Source organism: Sphaeramia orbicularis, chromosome 19, assembly GCF_902148855.1.
Source record: "Sphaeramia orbicularis chromosome 19, fSphaOr1.1, whole genome shotgun sequence".
Lineage (NCBI taxonomy): Eukaryota > Metazoa > Chordata > Actinopteri > Kurtiformes > Apogonidae > Sphaeramia > Sphaeramia orbicularis.
Window position 1 is genome coordinate 24,886,225 of NC_043975.1, and position 23,954 is coordinate 24,910,178.

A 23,954-nucleotide genomic window follows, 5' to 3' on the forward strand; every position below is an offset into this window, starting at 1 on the left:
TCCTACTGCTTGTATTTAGTTTGAGACATTAATAACTAAACAATGATAGACTTACGTGACACTGAAACCATGGACAGTTCATCAAAGAGCAGAATAGAATAGAATAGAATAGACCACCCATGTTTTGTCAGTTAGCACTAGCATCTTTTTAGCACATCATTAGCACCAATAAAAGTAACATTTCATTTCAACTCAGCACAAAAAATGAGCAGACAATTGTTTTCAACACGCATCACCAGCTTTTATTAGAAGACAAAACAGAAAGGATCAAAGAAAACTCCCTTAACTTGACGTCTCTATAATTCAACCAAAACAACAATATTTTTCCAGAGTTGAAAATGAGCATTATGGATTACTATCAGTTATAGAGCTAAATATCTGTTGTAGTTATGTCCACATAAATGAAACATTTTCTAAACCAGTCATTGCTCACATATGTAGATGAAAACAAAAAAATGAGTCCATAAACTGAATTAAAATACATAGTGAAGTTGGGCTGTACATTGGTTTGCAGTATGAAGGCGAGATAAATTCATTCCCTGACATCCCCTTGCATTGATGGGTTTTGAACAGTTACACATTTGCTCTCAACATGTTTCTAGTCATCTTCCTCCAGACCCTCCAACCACTGGATTATATGGCTACTCCCCTGTGTAATGAAAGTGCAAAAGACACAGAGAAAGCTGGAAAGAGCTACGAGAGCAGTTACAGTAAACACTGTCCAGCCACCACGGTTGGAGTAGAGACACTTGAGTCGGTGTTTGGCCTGATCATCTATATTCATCCATTTGTAATACTTTATCCATCCTCAAGATGGTGTCCTTCTTCTTTCTCACCACTTCCAGGACCCTTAACAGCATTGCTCAGCTTCAATGAAACCTTCTTTTTCATGACCCCCGAGTTCAACCTCAGCATAACTGGAGTGACAGCCTTGGTTGCGGAATTTCATTGAGGGCCAGTAGTTATTGGTGCGTCGCTATAAAGAAAAGAACAGACATTTCACCAAAATCAAAGTAAGGTTGAAGTACACCATGATTATGCATATGAGATACACAGCCTGGCCAAAAAAGTCTCCCCCTGGATTTGCAGTCGTGAAAAAATTTTTAGACCTTCAAAAATCATCAGAAACAATGGTTATGCAATCAAGTTCTAACTCCTGTGTGTATTGTGACTAAAACCGACAGAAAAGAAAACATGGAATGCCTAAAAGCACTGTTTTTGGCAGTACAATGCCATAGATATTGATGTAAGAAATGAAGTGATTTTGGTTATTATCAAGAAAACTATGGAAAATGGGTAGATATCAGCTCTGAAATTAAACTCTTATGAGCTATTTTTGTTGTTCTCATTATATTTGTCCAAACAAATGTGCCTTTAGTTGTACCAGGCATTAAAATGAACAAGAAATTGAAGAAAACAAGGGTGGTCTAATAATTTTTTTCTGCAACTGTACATACTAGAAAGATGTAAACAGCATTAAAAAAAAAAAAAAATTCAGAAATATATGAATGTTGTAGAATCTGTATGGGATCATCTGGATGCTAAAAGTAGATCATACTTAGCTTTGCCCTTTGTCCATTTTAGCTTTTTATTTTGTATCTGTTTATTTGTCGTATTTGTTGTTAATACTGTCCACATAACCCATCTCAACCTGTGACTAGTTTTATAATGTAGTGTTATCATGTGTGTGTTTTCCTCAGTGTTAGAGACCAGTGTTGGTCACAGTGTTATTATCAGTTATTCCCCTATTGAAATCCTGTCTAATATTTTGAAGTGATTTTGGTTGTTATCAAGAAATCCATGGAAAATGGTTAGATATCAGCTCTTAAATTAAACTCTTATGAGCTATTTTTGTCGTTATCATTATATTTGTCCAAACAAATGTACCTTTAGTTGTACCAGGCATTAAAATGAACAAGAAATTGAAGAAAACAAGGGTGGTCTTATAATTTTTTCCACGACTGTAACTGAGAAAATAGTTTAGATTCTTCTACTGGATAATAACTGCAGTGACTAATATGTTTCAGCTTTAGCAAGTTCTTCAAACTCTAACTGATGCAGTGAGTAGCTTCTCATTTCTTAAACAACTATGTCAAGAGATATATCTTGTGATTGTGGAAAAGCTGTAACTAGGTTTAAGAAATGTCAAACTATTGGTCTACATCAGGCAAAGAAAGCAGTTAAAAGGATGATGAATATTCTAAAATATTGAAATATGAGTTCAAACATGTCCAATGCACTATTGTAACCTAGAAGGATAATGGTGAATCATCATCTTCAACAAAAAAGTGTAAAATAATTGAAGACCAAGTAAACATTTTGTGAAACTGTTAAAAAAAAAAAAAAAAAAATCAAGATTAGAAGTCATTGCTATGTTTAGTTGTGAAGGTAATAGTATTTCCACATGCACGATGTAAAAAGAATTGGGATTAAACATCTGTATATCTTAAAAAAAACAACAAAAACATATAACAGTGAACAAGGCTTTGATTTGATGAGAACCATAAAGACTGTACTGTGGAGCAATGGAAATACATCATGTGGTCTGATGAGTCCACACTGATCCTGTTCCAGAGTGAGAGAAGAGAAGTGGATGAAGTTATCACCCATCATGCCTTGACCCTACAGTACAAACTATGTAATGATCTGGGGTTGACTCAGTTGGCCAGGTCCCGGTTCATCAACGTTATGCGTCCATATAATTCAGGTCAGCTGAACCTGAATATACTGAATGACCAGTATTTTGCATCAGTGGATTTTTTCCCCAGTGGCATATTCCATGAAGTCAATTCCAGGATTTGTTGGGTTCAAATTGTCAAAGAGTGGTTCAGGGAGCATGAGACATCATTTATACACATGTATTGGTCACCACAGAGTCCAGACCTGAACCCCACTGAGAATCTGTGGGATGTGCTGAAGAAGACTTTACACAGCAGTCTCAAACTCCCATCATTAACACAAAATCTTGAAAAATAAATGTTCTGACATTGCATATAGGCCAGATGAAGCAAAAGTGAACATCAGTGTAAAAAATTAAAGTTTCACCTATCATTTCTCAAATAAGCTTTTTTTTTTCCAGCTTAAGAATTCTATTTTATGGAACTGTTTACAAAACTTAAGTATCACGTGTAGAAAAAAAAAAAGATTTAAAAAATTTAATCAGTATAAAATGAAACCTAAAAAAGTCTAAAATATGTCAATGCACTATTAACTTTAATAATATTTGTTCTTGGTTGTATAAGTGATATTTTAAGCCTGTGAATCTGTAGGAACTAATTATTTAATAGTATATAGAAAGGTTATGTACAGTCTAATTATTAGTCAAATATGCTCTGCCATTAGCTGTATATATCACTTCAGTTGTAATATGTATGTTAAATAAAAGTTTATTAGCATTTTTGTAGTGTTTTAGTTCCAGCAAAGTCTTTTATTATGACCACTGAACAAAGTGACAAACCGCTGTCCCCATGTCACAACATATTTGTGCTTATAAAAACTTATTATTTAACATTTTTATCCAGTATTACAGTTTCACATCAGAGCTAAAGCCCTATGTTTCATTTAGTATCAATTTCTTATGAGAACGGCATATTTTGTACATTTGCGTAAAGTGAAACAAAAAAAGATATCCATTTTGAGTCCCCATATCATGCAGCAGTAATTAAAGTATTTTTACCCCAAAATTTTATTTCTGTAAATTGTAACCTGTGTCATGTGAAAGTACATATTGAGACCTATTCATACATGTATTAAACAGTTATTTAGTTTTCAACACAGAACTTATTGAACATGAAATGTGTCCCTGTGTCACCGCTTGATTAGCTTATGGAAACAATGCTAAGGCAAATAGGAGTTCTAATCATGGCTAAATTATTGGAGCGAGGACTTTTTTGGTCAGGCTGTGTTATTTAAAGACAGTTGTTTTTCTCACCTGCATGAGGTAGAACGGTGGAGCAACTGTGGGGTGTGTGTTGATGTAATAGACAGCCAGTAAAGTGAGAGCTACGAGCAGAACCAAGGCAGCCACTACACCTGCGATGATGGCTGTGTTCTCTGTTATCCCCGTGTGGTTTGGAGGGCCTGTGTGTAAATCTGGAAGGAAACGAAACAGAAATCACTTATGTTGATGTGAGAATCTCTACAGCTTTTCATGAGGACTCAGTGATAAGTAGGCCAACACAGGGTTTATGCATCAATGCAGCGTAATACTATCATAAAGTCTGAAGACTGTGTAGAATCAGACAACAAAAAATACATGAATATGACCAAAGTGCCATTATTTGACTGTTGTTTTATTTGGAGTGTATTCTAACATGTAACACAAACAATTGGGAATTCCATAGAAAATACAAAATACATCCATTAAATGTCATGTATCAAGATAACATAAGTGAAAAAGTCACCTGCAAAAATGAATTCACATAAAAATTAAAAATTAATTATGAGTTGTTGCTTTTTACACATTTAAAACTACATCTGCACAAATGATAGGTTGCTGCAGATATACATCAGTATAATACAGAAGTACAGGGTAATAAGAAGGATAATTACACCAAAGAAAGAGAGGGAAAAAAACCTCAAGTACGAATTGCATCACATATCATGTAAAAAAAAAAAAAAAAAATGCAATATCAGCACAATCCATTTAGTTTTGGGAGCTTCACTGTCACAAAACTTCCTGTGTTTTCAAAAGATAGATGGTTTTAGCTACATGGTTATGGAATAAATATTCTACACAATAGATGGCACAGGTCTGCCACATACTGGACTGTTATTTACAGGTACAAGAATACCTTAACTTTATGAGAACTGAAATATTTCTGTAATTACCTAAAATTAAAATCCAGGTTATATCACAATGCCACATGCTGTAAAAGATATAATAATATATGATAATAATAAAAGTGGAAATAGTGTATTTAACATTTAAATATAATGTGTAACACCGTACAATTTATTACTTCCTATTTCTCCACAGATAGTGATCAACACTGCAGATGTGACTAATGTCTCACTTTGAAGGTCAAAAACATAAAGTTACAAAGTCCTGTGATACTTCTAAGATGTATGTGTATGAAATTCATCTTTGTGTGTAAAAGAAGTGAACAGCTTAGACTTTAGAATATAATTAGTGTAAGAAGATGTCATAGGATCAGAGTCTTTGCAAACAGCAGCCCTTTGGTTTTTAATCTTTTGAGGACTTCATTTCCTTTCACAGTGGATTGGACACTCAAAGGATGTATTTGGCTTTTATTCACTGGATCATTGCTATGAGGAAGAGAAAGTAATTTTGTACAGAGTCTGCTGATGTCAACAAATTAAGTTTTTGTGGTGAAAAGGAAGGAAAAGCGTCATGTCTCGTCTAGATTTTAATTCCACAAATCTCTCCACCACCATCATGTCAGTGCAAAGTGGTTTTACCGTGTCTCGACCAGTTACTTAAATTTTATTAACTGCTTTATTAATTTGATCTGTGAGGTTTTATCAGAAATTTAAGAGATTAAATTATTGATTGAACAGTTGATTTATCCATGCTTAATTCCTGTTGTTTTATATAAAATATAAATCTAGATATTCCCTCATTATACTGGTGTCCCTATGATTATAAAAGTTTAAGTTACCATGTGTCTGACATCACCAAAGGCACCCGGAGGTAATTATGGTTTACAGTCGCGGAAAAAATTATTAGACCATCCTTGTTTTCTTCAATTTCTTGTTCATTTTAATGCCTGGTACAACTAAAGGTTCATTTGTTTGGACAAATATAATGATAACAACAAAAATAGCTCTTAAGAGTTTAATTTCAGAGCTGATATCTATCCATTTTCCATGTTTTCTTGATAATAACCAAAATCACTTCAGTTCTTACATCAATATCTATGGCATTGTACCGCCATGAACAGTGCTTTTAGGCATTCCATGTTTTTGTTTCTGTCGGTTTTAGTCACATGATACACACAGGAGTTAGTACTTGATTGCATAGCCATTGTTTTTGATGACTTTTGATGGTCTAATAAAAACTGCATGTCCATGCCTTTACTCCTATACATTTGTAATTCACCAAGTACACAGATCATAAGAGGGAAGCTGCTGTTAACTTGTGTTACCAGGGTAAACATCTGGATGTAGGCAGTTAGAAGTTAGGCAAATTTCCACAACAACAGCTTAAAAATTCTTTAAGAGATCTTATCGGGGTAATACCCTCCAGGACTGGTGACACAACACTTTAAACGGAGAGTCGAGGAGTCACTTGTTTTGTAAAAAGGAGTTTGTTTACCTGGGATCTAACAGATGTCATTGTATTAAATGTGTAACCAGAAGAGTGTGCTTATGTTGATAAAAATGAAAGACTTACATTAAAAAAGATACCAAAATGGAACCAGAAAATACAATCTGTCTTTTCTGTTATTAATCTTTTATTCTGTTTATTGAATTATTACCTGGTGTTTTCCATGTGGTAAATCTTTTGTCATTCTCATTCTCATTCTCATTAACATTTCTGTATTTATTTTTTGCTCCATACAACTAGAGGTTCTAATGGGGGTTGTAGTTGTTATGAAACAATTGAATCGAAAAGCCAAATAGTTTTTGGTTTGGAAAAAAATTCAAATGAGATGACATTTAACCAATAAAGTTAAAGATTCTGGAAGGAGGTCATCAACTGGATGTCATCAGGATTCCATTTTGTGCTAAACTTTGTACACTGGGAATATATCTTGAGGATTTTACACATACTAAGAAACAAACTCAAGCATTGGACTTCGGATTGTAGCATGCCAGGAGAGCTATTGCTTCGAACTGGAAGAACATGGACTCTCCTTCTATAAAACAATGGATAAAAGAACTATCAGAGTGCATCAGAATGGAAAGACTGACTTATATTACCAAAGGAAAAATGAAGGAATTGGTACAATTATGGGAGCCTTATATGAACATTATGGTATCTGGAAAATAAGGACATGGCATCAAAATTACTACTGTTTTATTTTTTATTATTATGACTGCTGTATTTTCATTTTATGGCTACCCATATGTATACATATTCATAAGAATATATGTATGTCATATATATCTCATTTGGTGCAAGTCTATGCGGTGTGAATGGGTGTGTGTTTGTGTTGTTTTGATTCTGTTTTTTATGTACATTATTATTTACTTTGTTTACCTTTCATTATAAAACTTAAATACCAATAAAAATATTGGGGAAAAAAACAAAACAAAACAAAAAAACAATTAAGTTAAACCTAAAATGTAAAGCAAGCCATGAGGTAGGTGGAAGGCTCTAGAAAAGTCCAAATCATGAACAAAAGTTGAACAAAATCCCTTAATTTTCAGTCCGACATTTAGGTGGACAGTACCTGTAGTTACAGGCTGGTTGTCAGTCTCTGATGAGGAAGGTGTTGGACCTGGAGAAGAGTGATTGAAGGGCCCCATAGATCCTTCAGGTAAAACTGGGTTATAGTCCTCACATGTGCCTTTTGCCTGAGTGAACGACAGCACAAATGACTCAGGAGAAAAATGGAGTTATTCATTTCTGCACTAGTGAAATGAGAACAATGCTTACCTCTTCAGGGCAGTTATAGTCGAGCCATTCTTGTCTGTGCCGGTCGATTCCATCAGAGCATCTGAAAGTCAGTGAGGACACAGTTACCACTTTTCCACCAAAACAGCTCATGGGCCAGATCAGAGCTTTGAACCCTGTACATAACCCTGTAGGCTTGGGGCAAAACTCCAACTAAAACTTGACCACCATTCTTAATCAAACAGAACTAGAAGAAATAAATAAAGTACAATGACATGGCAATATGGCTCTGTGAAAAAGCAAAGAGGTTATTTGCACATTCAAGGAACTCAAAATGGAAAGAAGGTGAATGGAAACAGACGTTCTATGGCCTGATTATGGGAAGAACTGTACCCCCTTCCTTTACTCACTGGCTCAGAGACGTCCTATATTTTCTCAAATTAGAAAAAATTAGAATGACACTTTATGCCTCTGCTGATAAATTTTCACAAATCTGGAATCCTTTGTTTCAGCTAGTCAGGAAAACAACTTTCCCTTTTGTTCCAGATTGACATTTAATGGTAATTTTTCCGCCTGGTCCTCTTTCTTGTTTTTTCTATTCAGTAATGCACCTTGTCTAAATGTGAACCTTTTTTGTTTGTTTGTTTGTTTGTTTGTTTGTTGTCTTTGTTTTGTGTGTTTTTGTTAATGAAGAAGGTTGGTGTACTTGTGTACTTGTCCTTGTTCTTGGGTTTGTTTGCATGTAAAAAAAAAAAAAAAAAAAAAAAAAGGAAATTGTGCAACAATTTATTTTCAACCGATGTCACATATGATACAATGTTTGTATTGCCCAATTTCTATAAAACTCCAAATAAACAAAGGTTGGAAAAAAAAAAAAAAAAAAAGAACTGTACCTCTGAAGTGTGTTGCACCAGCCACAGCCGGTTGTCAGGTTGGATGTTAGACAGAGCTCACAGGAAGTGTGTTGAAGACAAGCTGCAGAAATAACATAAATTCTTTTTGAGTTAAATTTAGTCTTAAATTTGTACAGTATGTGTGTGTGTTCAAAGCCAGTTCAACAGGATACTTACTGGGCAGAGGTGTGAACTCAAAGGCAGATCTATTAACAATCTTGGTGGTGTCGATCTCAACACGATGATACTCATAGATCGTCCACTGCTTTGCATCTTCCAGTAAAATATACAGTGAAAGCATATTGTCACATCAAATGCATTTTGTATCTGAAAATATCTAACAAAAGGGATTTTTTCTCTGCTCTGTTAAAGCTTCTGAAACATAAAGTATTTATTTACATCTCACCTGAGAGCTGTGAGGGGAGAAATGCCATGAAAGCATCAGACAACCCCACTTTAACTGGATGCTCGGTGGAATTTATGTTTTCCACCAGTAAAGGGATCTGGAAAAAGAAGGAAAAGTTTGTGTTATCATGGAAAAATCCTATGTTGACCGGAGAAAACAATGTATTTGAAATATTAATGTATAACTCACCTCTCTGTAGTTGAAAACAATAGTTCCGTTTTTGTGAAGGGCTGTCTGGAAAGTAAAAGGTCCCTCAGCCTCTCGGTCTTTTAGTCTCACTTTATCCCACTGTACCACAAACAGATTACCTGAGCAGGACAGGACATAGGGGCCTGTCAAAAACAACCAGGAGCTCTAAAATATAACCAGCCCTACTGAGGAGCCCCTGCATACCATTGTCTGTGTATCTCACTGTAGAGTTGAGGGAGAAACTGGGGTCAAAATTGGCCATGAGTGGAGCAATGTATTGTGTAGCAGTTAGCATTCGATGAGTCACGTCACCCATGTAGATGAAACCTGTGAGAAAGGACGTACATATTTAAAAGGTGCTTGAACAGACGTATGTGTCATTATGTAAGGGAGGGAATGGAACTCACCACCCGTTGCCACAATAATTTGTCTCAAGTAGTGTCCATAAAAAGGGAAATCAAAGGACAGCGCTACTCTCTGTTAAAAAATAAATAAATAACACAAGAGCAAAATGGACAAGCATTGGTGTTCAGAAAGTAAGTAGTGCAAATATACAACAGCCAGAAACAAGTCTGAGATACTGTGATGCAAAAACAGTCTCTTATTAACTATCGTGTGGGGACCGTGGATGAAAATTAGCACTGATGCTAACTTCTGTTGGGTTTCTGTAAATTGGCTTAGAGTCTGGTTTTGACCAACTCCATATGTAAAGTGTCATGAGATAACTTTTGTTGTGATCTGGCGCTATATAAATAAAATTTGATTGATTGATTGACTGATTGATTTGATTGGTTTTCCCCTGTGAATCACTTTGGAAAAAAGCATCTGCCAATGGATAACTGTAAATATATAAATGTAAACTCCAGAATATTTACATGCTTATACTGAAATGGAATGTATAAATGTGTTCATTAATGTGCACTGTCCTGCCTAAATAAAGATATATAATAATTATCGACATACCAGGGCACGCATTACAGGTATATACTGTTTCTATAATTCACTTTAACTGAAAATTTCCAAAATTTATGTCATTCTGAAAAATAATGTCACCATAACCATCTATATTATAAAAACCAAGTGGTCTCTGTGTGCGAATATGAGTGTGTGTGTATGTTTGTGTGTCCAGGGATTCACACAAAATCCGTACAGAGCTGACAGCTGCCATTTGGCATACTTATGTATTTTTGGTCAAGGAACAAACTAGCAAAAATGGCAAGTTGATAAGACAAATATTTTGGAAGATATTAGTCATTTTGGAATACAATAGCCTTACAATCATGTTGCTCTGGCCAGAACATTTTGGCGGTGACTGCTGGACAAATGCGGTACAGCATGCACGAATACACAACAGCATAAAAACTACCACATCTTGAACCCGTGGATCCCCATGGGTCAACGCACTAGTTCGTATCTTATCTTTCAGGTCAGTTTTTATACCCAGAATGAACATTGGGGATATCTGCAAATTGTATTTCTATTGTACTTAAACAGAATGTAATCCCTCTGGAAGTGTAGTGTATCCCAGGAAGATATATGAAATGTTAATTTTGCCTATGACGAAGTAAATTATGAACATCTGCAATATCATTACCATTAAATGCCACTCTGATTAGCAACAATAAAGTGGTGATTAGGAGAGACGTTGTTAGAAATCTAGAATGTCATTACAGGTAGCAGTGTGGTTCTGTTATATGTGCTTATCTCACCGCTGCTTGACGGTGTGCATTTGACAGTATCCCGTGGATTCTGACTTGGCTCTTGGCGGGGCCACTCAGATCTACCCACAAGTCTTCAGTCCGTCTATCTGTTGGACCAAAACTCTGCCATCTGTAGTACCTTTGGCTGTCCTCCTGAGAGAAAGAGGACACTCATTAGGAATGCTTTCAAAAAGCATGATTCATGGTCAGGGAGTCTATATGTAGCAGCATAGAAACATGTAATTGGTTTAAAAAAAAAAAAGACTTAAACTAGAACTTTTTATGTACTGTGGTTATTTTATAAAACATGCTGTAAGTCCGAATTATTTTGAGAACAATAAATTGCTTTTTTCTGTCAGTAACTGGATAACTGTACTTGCAACAGATATGGCTTTGGTTTAAATGTTTACAGCAGTGATAATCAGCCACACGCCCACAAGCTACATCTGGCCCACAGTGCTTCCCACAGAGTGTTAATAAATTTAGAAAATGTGAGGAGGAAGGGAACGTGTGTATTAGGATATGTGCCATTATTTCCTCCTCCACTGAAGCAATGCCAAAAACATTTAGAATAGAAATCATTTTATTAGGAATGATTTACCAGCCTTTAATATGTGCGTTGGACATGCATGTTCTAAATATAAATCTACTAGTCTGCTTATTCCAAGCAAATCTAAGCTTTTTTTGGATACTGCAAAATAATATTAATACCACTTAGAGTTGAGTGATATTTCCTTTGTCATGGAGCATATGTTGTGCTGATACAACATCAAATAACTCCAATTCTAAATTAACAGTAGCTAGAGTATGATACTGAGGCCTTGAAGAAAAAGATTTTAATGGGAACACAGATGTGAGTCCTCAGTGTATAAATCACTGTTTTCATAGAGGTAGTCATTAGCTTAGCAATGGACTTAACACATTATCATACTACCAGCTCCCACCACAAAACAGAGACATTATACAAAGTCTGTGAGCAGTTAGAAGTCATTCCTCATTAGTAACGGTCCACCTTAGTTGTGGCCTCAGAGTAATGTCAGACATCCCTCAGATGTAGTTAGACCTAAGAATCTAATTATCATCATTAACCTATTCACACTGTGCTTACAGGCTAGTAATAATAATCATTACAACTTATAGCATTACAAAACATTACAAAAGCTTTTTTCCGATTTTTTTATTTTATTATTATTTTTTAAAATCCTGTTGTTGTCCCTGTTTTACAGCAAATCTTGAAGGTTGACACACCTGGACTATAGCCTGGCATTGATGGACTGATTCTTAAACGAGAATTAGTCTGGGTGATCTCAGTTCAGTTTTAATTTCCAACAGGTGTTACCAACAGGCTCAAATTAAAACATCTCTGGCTGGAACTAGAAAGACCTACAGTCAATCAAAGCACACAGGTTACAGCATGTCATTGTAACACCACATGTGACCCACCCTATGTCAGAGAAATGGAAGTCGGAGTATCTGGAGAGAACATTAAAACTCCACACACTTGAGGTTAGTGTGATAATTAAGCACCAATTACAGCCTAATCCATTATTACTGTTAATTTTCTGTTTATACTCGACTGAAAGGCTGTTATGACCAAATGGGTAGGAGAAGAACCTCCTTCAGTACATCTATGGAAATCTTTGATATCAGACTATATTTCTCTGGAAAGACTAAGATTTTATATTAATGATCAGCAGGACGTCTTTACAGCAAAGTTTGGCAAAGTGTTGGAGTATCTGGGAACTAAGACTGCAACTGCCTGAAATAGACTTAATAAGGACTTTTGAGATCATTGCAGTGGACATATATTTTGGATTTGCTATATATTTCATACAACCTTTATGTACTTTGCTGGACTGTATAATTTTGAAAATGTTCAATAAAAAGAATTAAAAAAACAAAAACAAAAACAAAAACCAACTCCACACACAATGACTCCACCGGCTGGCGCTGGGATTCAAAATAGGACCAATGGCCCTGTAGTTTACCGGCACTTCCTATCTCTTCTAATGGGGAAATTATTCAAAGTCGCACCAAATCTAGAATCAGAGCCGGATCCAAATAATTTCACTAACTTTTGTTGACATCATCATAAAGAAGTTGTATACCAAGTTTGAAGACAATCGGAATTGTAGTTTCGGAGAAGAAGACGACTGAAATTTTTGTAATGGATGACAGATGACAACGGACGCCACCGCCGGAGGCCACATGACGACAACAGCTTGCAGCCTATTGGCTGGTAAGCTAAAAAACCAGCATCAAGACCCTCTTGCTAACCACTGCACCACCATGTCACCCACTATAAATTATAATTTCTGAAATAAAAGTTTATATTACTGAGATTTTTTCAGGTGAGAATACAGTTGTGTAGACTTAAAAAACTGTTAACTTTAACATTTTCTCCAACATTTCCCTCTAGGTTGGCTTTGTAATCCACATGGTGACATGAGGACACACATTTGTACTGATGGAACAATGATTCTGGATTGACCAATATATGTTTAGTATCACTTTGGCTTACTTGAAACCTCAGCAAAGGTGAGATTAAAAATAGTTCCTGATAGTGCCTGGTGGTCCCTGCTCTCATGCATTCTGAGTTAAGGCAATAAAGCTGATACAGTGGAAAAGGGGTTCTAGGCAGATGTGTCTAGTCCCCAGGCTACCTGCTCCAGGCATCAGGCTATACTTCTGTTAGTTCTGTCTCTATGATGCCACTTGGGGGTGCTGTTTACACATTGGGCACTGTGCATTGACAACAAGGCCCATCATCGTACAGATCTCCAGTCTTGATGCCATTATTAATGTATGCCACAGTTCAAGGTGACAGAGAGCAATGGTTCTGGGGTTTCAAAAGTGGAGCAGTTAAATGCAGCACTCTCACTGCCTCTCCGGCTGCTCCATATACAGCAAGTGACCCACTTTTTTCTCCCATCTCCACTCCCTGACACTCGAGTGTGTTTTCTAAGGGGGGTGTGGGATTTCTAGGTGAGGAGAAGGGAACAATCAGATACTTTTCCTTCACAGATGACACACTGATTTATTGAAGAGATTCCCAGTGGGCAAAAAGTGGAGGGTCTTACAAATTGGGATCATACACCTCCTCCCTAAAAAAAAAAAAAAAAAAAAAAAAAAAAAAAAAAGGCAAAAGCACAGAGTACTGCAAGTCTACTTGTGATCATGTCCAAGTGAGTCATTCACAAACACATACGCACATGCATGAGCACGCGTACTTACACACTACACAGCCACGCTTAAACAAACACTGTAAGTTGGCAGGACGAGGCTGTCGTCTGTTTTCAATTTCCATTGCAGAAGAAGGAAAAAAACATACAACATACTTTATTTGGGTTGAATTTTACCAAGGCTGATTCAAGTGAAAGAAGACTCTGGTACACAAGACCCAAATTCATGCACACACAGACATAGAGGGTAATGAATGGAAAACAACACAGGATAAATTCCAATAATCATGATATTCCCTTTGTTCTCCCTAAATCTAAACAAGTTTTTTCAGCCAAACAGAGAGAATATGACCTCGATTGACCCATGAGTGCACTGTTACACTGACGTAAGCTGAAAACATAAATACATCATGTTTTCGGATTTTGCAGACATTTTTATAAGTATAAATAGATTGGGACTCACCAATATTTTGGTTACGTTGTTGGGCAGGGAACTGATATCCACTCCCCCCACTGTGTTGCGGGGTTCTCTGTGTTTGTGCAGGGTCTCCTGGTCTTTTCTGACTCTGTGCACACTGGATGGAGCCACATCTGTCTGCAACAAAGTCTCACTCAGTGCATCTAGAACAAGACAGACATTATGGTGACCCAACAGTGTCAACACATGAATGGACCTTGCACAGAGACCCTCCACGCCAGAACTGACTCTATGAACAAACAGATGTGTCAGACAGTGTAGAGTCAAGAAGGTTGTTTTTCTTTCCATGTTTTCCTCACATTTTAGCACTCCACCTGTTCAGGACCATCATTTGGAAGCATACCATCAGTCTCAACACAAGAGGAAGTGTCAAATTCTTAAATTTATGAGTGATTTCTTATATTTGGTTGGATTTAAAAAGCTTATGACCCACATACATTTCTTGGATTTTAAAATGTGCAGAAAAAAACCCATCGCATTTCATTATGTGCTTAAAATGAAAAGAATCTCATAAATGTAAAATAATCTAAGGAACTGGAGCTCTATGGGCACATCTGCTGTTTATTGGTTTCCATAATTTGGCTCATTAACAAGCAGATATGTCCACAGAAAAATATCCCTCGTATAGAGATGTTGGAACAATAACTCAAACAGAGACAGAAAAAAAATCCTAATACAACATCAAGACAAAACATCTGCCACACAGAAATATTTCCATGATTTATGTTTCATGTCTTGTACTATAAACTAATTATGTTGTATGTGTTTTTTTGGCTGCATTTAGTTGCCTGTAGGTGAAAAGCGTGTTATTAACTGATTGAAAGGTATGATGCTACCTTGCAAGATACCGCCAGCATTGTTGACTTGCCAAGTAATCAGAGTGTATGTTTGTGATGCATGTGAAGCTACATTTGTGTGACTGTACAACTATTTAAAATCATCCATGTCTGTACTCTCCACTCATTTGTGTGGGTGTTCTCATCATCTGTTCAGCAGATCATACAAGAATACACAGATTTCCTTGAAAATTCTTATTTTTTTTCAAAGTAAACTCTCTCATTGCTCACTGCAGACTATTTTCAGTCAGCTGCGTCATCAGCGGCACTTGCTGATTATTCAGCATTGCTAAGGTCTCTGCTGTTTTCCAACTGAAGAGGAACTTGCAGGGCTGTCTGGATTTTTTGCAATCAGTTAGTTCACTGAATGGGAGTATCAAATAACAGTATTTTATGAATCCCCTGAGAGAGAGAACGTCACAAGCAAGTCTGAAGTGATTTATGGTGGAGAGTTAGCTTTTTGTTTTTTTTTAGCCAGACTAAACGGTTTGCCCAGTTCCCATTTGGCTGACTTTAATGGGGGATGCGTAGACAGTGCAATGAATTTATTTGAAATAAGAAAATCAAAACAACCAAGGTGAAATACAACGGTAATGCTGGAAAAACAAAAAGCTGGAGAAAAAAATGGAAACACTAACAGCAAGATGCTTGCAGAGGTTGTGATGTTAATTGCAGAATCAGATGTCATGGCCTTTTCCTATTAGCCACTGGATCTAGGATTAAAGGTAAACTATGCAACATTCACACATTCTTCAGTGCTTATGTGGAGTTATGCTGGGAAACTAAGAGTTATTAGGATCTAGTGTTACACATACACGCTGCCACTGTGAAGGAACAGAAGAGAGGTCAATAAAGAAGTCAAGGGGAGCTTAAATGTCACCCAATGGGTTCATAGATCCAAATCCTCTTTGACACATCAGTCTACAGGCTGTTGCAGTGGCTGTAGGAAAGCCACTGCCTCTAAAGCTGGATTTATGGTCAAGTGTAGCTCTGCGTCACATAGGTACACCGTATCTGATGATAGCGTTTTGTGCTCTCGCACTCGAGCGTACTGTAGCGACATCATTTTGAGAAAGTGTTGTAGTTCCCCTCCAAATCAGAAGGTGGCAGTAGTGCTGGCATCAGCTGGTTATGAAGATGAAACTCCACTGGACAGAGATGGATCCATAGTTAAGATATCTTTCAGAAGGCATTTCCTGTTTTAGAACAGTGGCAGCCGACATGAAGCAGTATCTTCATGAGCTTGTAGAAGTCAACAAGTCATTGTTCTTTTAAAAGTATTACAGTGTAAGCAACGGAGAAGGAGGCAACATAGGAGATGGGCCGTGTGACTGCTGAACGAAAATAGGTAAACCGATGGGGAATACCAAAATCTAATAATTATTAATTATACTTATCAAATAAAGGCACAATTTTGTTAAATTATGTGGGTTTATTAATGTGCATAATCACAGGTTTTTCAGGAGCAAAAAGTAACAGACAAGAACAAAAGCGAAATTTGTAATGAACACAAACAAATGAACTATATACGGTGGAACCCCATATTTGTTGCAGGCGTCACATGATCATAAATTAGCCAACCAGGAGGGGGTGTCTCTGCATTGCTGTGCTGCATAGTTACAATCTCCCACTCTGTCTATGTGCTGTTGTGTCCTCGGGCAAAACACTTCACACCCCTGGCCTCCAGTGCTGCTACTCACACTGGTGTATGAATGTGTATGAATGTTTGGTGGTGGTGGGAGGGGCCATAGGCGTGGATTGGCAGCCACACTTCCGTCAGCTTGCCCCAAAGCAGCTGTGGCTACAAATGTAGTTTACCACCACCAGAGGGGGAATGTGAGAGTGAATGAATAATGGATCCTCTGTATGCGCTTTGAGTATGCGTTCATAGAAAAGAGCTATATAAATCTAATCTATCATTATTATTATTATTATTATTATTATTATTATTATTATTATTATTACAATCTGGAGGAGCATGTCAAGGCTTTAGTGGTATCTAGTGGTGAAGTTCCAAGCAACTTAATACCCTTTCCTTGATTTGATCTTATGGTGGTAGCTAAAAATAGGGAGACTTCTTGTTACAACCAGTGTTTGGTTTGTCCATTCTAGGCTTTTTGGTTATATGTACAGTATAATTACATCATCATAAAACAAGAAAGAGAGGACATCAGTTTTAAGACATATAGTGTGGCTCTCTAAATATAAACAGGTTAGTTTAATGAACATATCTTTATATCTCTTAATGTTGACTGTCGCAAATTTGCATCAAATCATTTCCATAATGGAATAAGCGAAGATAGCATATGTATTTCCCCATTGCAGGTTCAAGTGTATTTGATACGTACTTATTCTGGACATTAGAAATAATTTTGTAACATCAATAAAACCATCTCCATCTCCTGGTAATAAAACAAGAAAACCTGTTTTATTACTTTTTCATTACATTTGACCATCATGCCTGTCATTGCAAATTTGCATCATACCCAAATTTCTTTTTATTTCATATGCTTTAGTCAAATTAACAATCTCCACTTAATTTCTGCTTGAAAGCAAAAACCTGAATGATTTATTCTTCTCAAAATATGTAAATAAATTCAGGCATTAAGGGGATACAGCCTATGTTGCAAATTGTACCTGCTTACCTGTTTAAAGGTAATTATAAGGTCATTTATTCTCTATTGCCTTCAGTCAAAATGGAACAAAATAATGTACAGTGCTTATCACTCCCACAGGGGAGATGGGTCTAATGAGGAATCTTGTTTGATTATGATCTAGTGCAAACTACTTCCACTGTTTCAGAATAAGGGACTTTTAATTGGGTCATATTGGCAGTTCTCATCACCATAAAACAGCCAAAGAGGCAGCAGGGTGGAGACGAGGCAGAACTCTGAGGAGGAAGAGGGTGAACACTGACGTGGAAGATCAGGGGCCAAGCACTGGTTACAACAGTGTACTGTATGTGTCAAGTCTGGGTGTGGACAAACCATACCAGCCTGTTTTTCTGCATCTTAAATGGCTTTCCACTTTTATCCTCTAAAAATTTTAATTTCCTGACCCATTTATACTGTTTGACTTTGTTCAGTCAATTGCAAGAAGGCCTGGATCAATGTCCCTTGAAGAGCTCAAAGAGCAGGTTGTGCTTCAGATTTAAAGTGAAGCTCAAGTAGATCCGGGTCTGTCAGACACATGTGCATAGGGAATGTGCACAGAGAATGAGGACACTGGTGCAAACATCCTGTTGACTTTGACACAGGGCCCAAAAATCCAATTATGGAAGCAATGGACGTGTCAAATTTGCCTATGAATAGCAGGTTTCTAACGATACTCACACTGACGCCCCCTCCATCACGATAAAATGCATGGGAATTATTCTGACAGTTCTCTAAATTTAGAATATGTCTATGGAACTGGCAACTATTTAATGGTAATTTATATTTTTATATCCACATAGAGCTCTTTTCACACTGTGCAGTCCATCATATCTAGCAGTGCCAGGAGCTCTGGCCAAAAAAAGCCAGAGTTAAACCGTTAATCCCGGTTATTTTGTTCATGAAACAAATATATCTGTTGTCCTAAAATGATCACACCTACATGGCATTTGTCCCCAGCATATTTGATTCCTGAGATATGCCTGCATTGCAGCAACCACATTGCAAATCTAGTGGGTGTTGGGAGTCACATAGGATGAAGCAGAACTAGGACAGAGCATTTTTATCCATTTACAGTGAGCTATGGTATACAGATTGTGTTCATTCATCCCATTGTTGTATCCCACACACTTATTCCCTTTCCCCTGATCTCTTGCTCTCTTTTTCCAGAAAAAAAAACATACAGTAGCTGCGTGGGCCTTCTTTCATTGAGCAGAGTTCATAGTATCAAAAGGCCTGCTTTCTTTCCATAACATCTTTCATCTTCTTGACAACCACTTTATGGCTGCTCTTTAAGAATGTAATATCACACCTTTTTACTATTGAAGGCCAGCTATGAAGTCTAGACAATATAGAAATATAAGATTGTCTGGACGGAAAATTAAGCTTGATGGACTTTCAGTCTGTTCAGGTTTTGCTGGATAAATTCCAGAAAGGCAAAAAGCAAATTCTTTAGAAAATATTGTATTCCAAGCTAAATGAACAGCACTTTGGCTAACTGTACAACTGAGTCTGATACCCTGAAGGTGCAGAGAAATGCTGATAAAAGGAAAAGACAGCAGGAAAAGATCAACAGCCAACATCTTTGCTCCAGAGACAGACCAACACTTCTGCTAAGAGAGTTAACATTGTGTACAGTCCAAAGACGAAGCAGAGGAGACTGATGAGGAGGTCTTACGATACAAGTCTGTAACAGCCCAGTGTTTTTGCTTCTACACTTAAGAATCAAGCAGTGTTAGAAGACGACTTAGCAAAGCACCTGCAGTCTTCTGGCGAAAGCACCGTTAGAGGAACAGTAATGACCAACCGAGGTCACTGCTATGTGTGTCATAGCAGTTTAGCACAAAGGTTTTATAGTAGTTGGATATTAAAAGGGGATCTGTTTTAAAACCAGCCTGGAGGTTACGGCGTGGGAGGAAGCCATTTGGCACCTTTCACTCCGAAGATCAACAGTAACCATAACACAATCACAAACACTGGCAGCTGGACTGATAAGGAATGAACGGAAAAAAAAAGCGAGTATGTATGAAAATGGATCAAGCTCAGAGAAAAGGTTTGATTTAGGATGTGCTGTAATGGTGTCATTTGGTTTTTGTTAACATGTTTAACTGATTTTCCATTTTTAGTCTACACATCATGTCTAGTTCATCTACAGGTTTTAGTGGTTTTGACTGAGCTCAAGACTGAATCGATTGATGTCTTCGGAGACTTCAAGACCAGAGACAGAAGCAAAGCATTAGATGTCATTACCTTATCAAGCTGATGTAACTAGTGATTATCATAAACTTCAGCATTCTGTTGCAGTCATGAGTCTGGCCAGGATATTTAATCCAATATCCATCCCACTTTACGTAATGAGATTCCACAGACAGACCACATATACACACATGGTGTTGTTTAGAAGAACAATATGGGGCATGTTGATGTTACGGAATTTTTAAGGTGAACTGTGTAGGATTTAGTGAGACCTAACAATGAGATTGAAGACTGGAATCAAATACCCTTCATCTAACCCTCCATGTGGGAGGGGAACCTATGGCAGACACTAAAATCATAAAAACCCCTCACTGGAGCCAATGTCTTTGTAGAAAAGAAATCAATCTGAAGAGACAAAAGTGAAACCATTCTTATTTTTGATTAAATTAAACACTAATGAAGACATAATGATGAATGTGTATTAAATTTCTGCAAATAGACCCACTTGAATATATTTAAGCTCATCTAGGTCATGTCTGCAACTTGTGTAAAGATTTACAGGTCAAACATGTCTTGTATAACATCCAGTTTGAAAATGTGATAATATCTGCATCACATTGAATCTATTATCCATCAGTGTGGGCTGTTTTACTCCTTGAAGCCTCTACACTCCCTGTGCACACCTACACAGGTGATTCCACCATCTGATTATACATCCTCTGGTGAGAGTGTGGGTGCTGTTCAACTGTTACCCCATGTATTTGTATGTCAGCTTATCCACCTGCTAGTTAAGGACAAATTACACCATTATCCTTCTTACTGGCACTTGAAGTCTTGTGACCTCATGTAATTTCCAGCGTAGTTCTGGTCTGCTCAGCCCGAGTAACTGAAAACACCTGTACTGGTGTGCAGGAACTTAGCTTCAAAACAGCTAACTTAGCTAAATTAGCTTGTCTGTTCTCCTCGGTCAGCTATCACAGCTGGCAACACTTACAACTTAACAGAATTTTCACATGAGGAATTGGATCTTGAATTACCAGCTGCAAACACAAACACAGACACCTTCATTTAATTCCATGCTGTGTATCACATAAAAACTTTTTAAGTGGTCATGTTGTCTAGTTAACAGGGTCTAGTAAGTTAATACTCTTGGGTAGACCAGTATATTGATCTCTGAATGATATTCAGAATTCACTCTTTATTTGATAGCTAACAGTAAACAGGAAATAAGGACAGAGAGAGCAAGAGCTATAATATGCAGCAAAGGTTACTGAGGTTGACAGCTTGACAAGGGGCTGCTCCTTTGTAAACTCCCAACTCCTCAGTAATCTCAGGATTTACTAAGGGGGTCGGAGGGGAAAAAATAATGATTAAATGTGATGCATGTTGATTCTGCCACTAGGGGTCTCTCAGTTAAAACAACCAAAGCCATGGTGTTACGATATTGTGATAAATAGACCACCTATGCTAATGAAAACATATATACTGACAGTCAATAGAAACTTTGAGGTAGAAATGTATGCATATTTCTACTTGTAGGGGGGTTGTAATTATTCATAGTGGGTTTACTGATGACTTAGTGTTCGGGTAGTTCAGATAATGATGAGTTGTCATGGTGTCACGGTTCATTGCACATTGGTTGGTCTATTTGCAAAAGTGGACCAAATACACATTGAGCAATACTCAGTGGGTATCTGCACAATTTGAGGATTGGTTTTGAAGGCCTATATAAAGGCCTAAAAAAGGCCACCATTGTTAGTCCATTGAACGGCATCTTGCCCCGTCTATCACGTGAACGTCTCTGGGCACTGAGTATGGTGGAGGCCGGTTTGAGCTACAGTGATATAGCCAGGCCTATGTATGGGCTGTTCCCAACCCACAATCAGAAACCTGGTTGAACGCCACAACACCACAGGCTCTGTTGACGATAGACCGCCTGCATCGAAGCAAACGGAGGCCATACACGGTATTGACTGTTGTGACTTTGTGTTTGGCAGGTGCCATTTTCTTTTGTTAAGTTTTTTGTTATGAAATTATTCTTGAAACTTTAGATTTTTGTGTCTGTATGCCAATATCCTAAACAAATGATTCATATGAAAAAATTCCAGTTTAGGGTTTCAAAATAAAAATTATGTCGAAAAATATGGTCTCAAAGTTTTCATTGACTGTGAGTGTATGATGTGATTCAGGTAGGCTTCAGAAGATATTTAAGTTTTAACCACAACATGACGTGTTCACCACAGTTTGCCACAGTTCCTGCAGTGGTAGTTAATATTTGTCACATTTCCTCCTAAAAGAGAAATTATGCCACTGACTGGAAACCAGATTTGCATACCTTTGAACTAGACAATGATAGGAGAATCTGTTCAGACTTCCAGCCCAATTTAGTAGTGTTGGTGCAGATACTCTGATATCCTGCTACTATTAAAAATGAATTTAGATGCAGCCTGCAGGCAAGTCCAAGCTGATGACCTAAAGGTGAGGCTGACAACTTGTACTGAACTTGCTGCTGGATTTCAATTTATCTTTACTTAGTGTGGTTGTGTCTCTGGTCTCACACACATCACAGAGTGTTGGGCTGTCCTCTGCAGAGCTAGGCCCCTGATCAGAGGAACTGGGACCACAGGAGAGGCCAGAAAAACTGGAGCATCGCTGATTGTTGGAGGAGGAGCAGCAGCGGAAGAACGGGGCTGGCTAAAAATAATGTATCTCCAAGGAGAACTAAAATACATACATGCGCATGCACACATACAGACACACAGAGGTAAGGAAGTATACAGCATCTTTGTGCAAGTGATCGATATGCAGCAGACAATTTGTGTCAGGTTGAGATGACAGGATAAGATGATACAAGGACCTAACTTTCATTGACTTTAGCAACTTTTACAAAATATCTCAAATAAAAGCACAAGTCAAAGAATTTGTTAGATAGCTTCAAATATTTATGTGCAAAGCAAGTGGACTTCAGCTTGTACTATTTATATTTGCAAGTAGATGAACCCCAAACATTTGGTGTGTCAAATCTGAAATGTGGTCGTTTTGGAATGGCATCCGTCAAAAATCCAGATCTAAACGGTCTTACATGTGCTTCCTGTGAGAAATGTTTCGGAATCTCTTAGTTTTAAACAGAAAGGTCACACTCATGCAGTCATAAACAACTGCAGATGAAACAAGTGCAGATAATATTGATAAAATTATGACTGCCTGCTGCCAGAGTTAGATGTAAAAAAAACTGATCAGATATTTATTTTAATCATCCCAGCCTTTAGATCATTGGGAACTGTGTTGTGCACCTCATCTGAAGAATTCAAGTGTTATCTCAAAAAAGTATTGATTTCTGATAATGTGTAGTATACCTGTGTGTCTAAAAAAGGGCTTACCTCCTTGTTCCTGTGCCCAGACTCTTCCCAGCTCAGCCTGGGAGAGGTAGATGAGGAGAACAGCACAAAGCCCCATGTCCAGCAGACTATTCCCCTTTCTTTCCCAACTCTTTATCACTCTTTTTGTCTTCTTTCCCCCTGTTTCCCCTCTTTGCTGGAAGAGCGGGGCTCCTTACTCCTCCACTCCCCCCCACCTCTCAACGCTCCTCTTGCCTTTGCTTCTCCTCACTGCCGTTTCCTCACCTCAGCCAAGGTTTACTGCTTTTCTCCTTCCTCTGTTTCTCTCCTGCGTTTTTTTTTTTTTTTTTTTGTGTGTTTTTGTTTTTTTTGTTTTGCGTCCTTGCTTTGCCCTCTTGCAAGTTCTGGGATTATATATCCATGGTAGAAGAAGAGTTGACAAACAGCCAAAATGAAGAGCACTGGTCTGCTTTGCTGTCCCCTCACTTCAGTATCATTATTTTCTGCTCTTCACTTCTGTCTGTTCTCTCCTCTTTACTTCTTTCTGTTCACTCCTCCTGGAA

General features: G+C 37.5%; 1 protein-coding gene across 1 annotated transcript; it reads right to left on the reverse strand.

The window, feature by feature from the left end:
* Positions 1–219: 219 nt before the first annotated feature.
* LOC115410779 (plexin domain-containing protein 1-like) lies at positions 220–23,954 on the reverse strand. Its single transcript, XM_030122573.1, has 13 exons — positions 23,434–23,954; positions 14,356–14,513; positions 10,720–10,863; positions 9,418–9,487; positions 9,215–9,337; positions 9,011–9,129; positions 8,822–8,918; positions 8,593–8,688; positions 8,416–8,497; positions 7,565–7,625; positions 7,359–7,482; positions 3,932–4,092; positions 220–976 (listed from the first exon to the last, which is right to left on the reverse strand). The coding sequence occupies exons 1-13, from the start codon at positions 23,507–23,509 to the stop codon at positions 851–853; spliced, it is 1,437 nt and encodes a 478-aa protein (XP_029978433.1). The 5' UTR covers positions 23,510–23,954; the 3' UTR covers positions 220–850.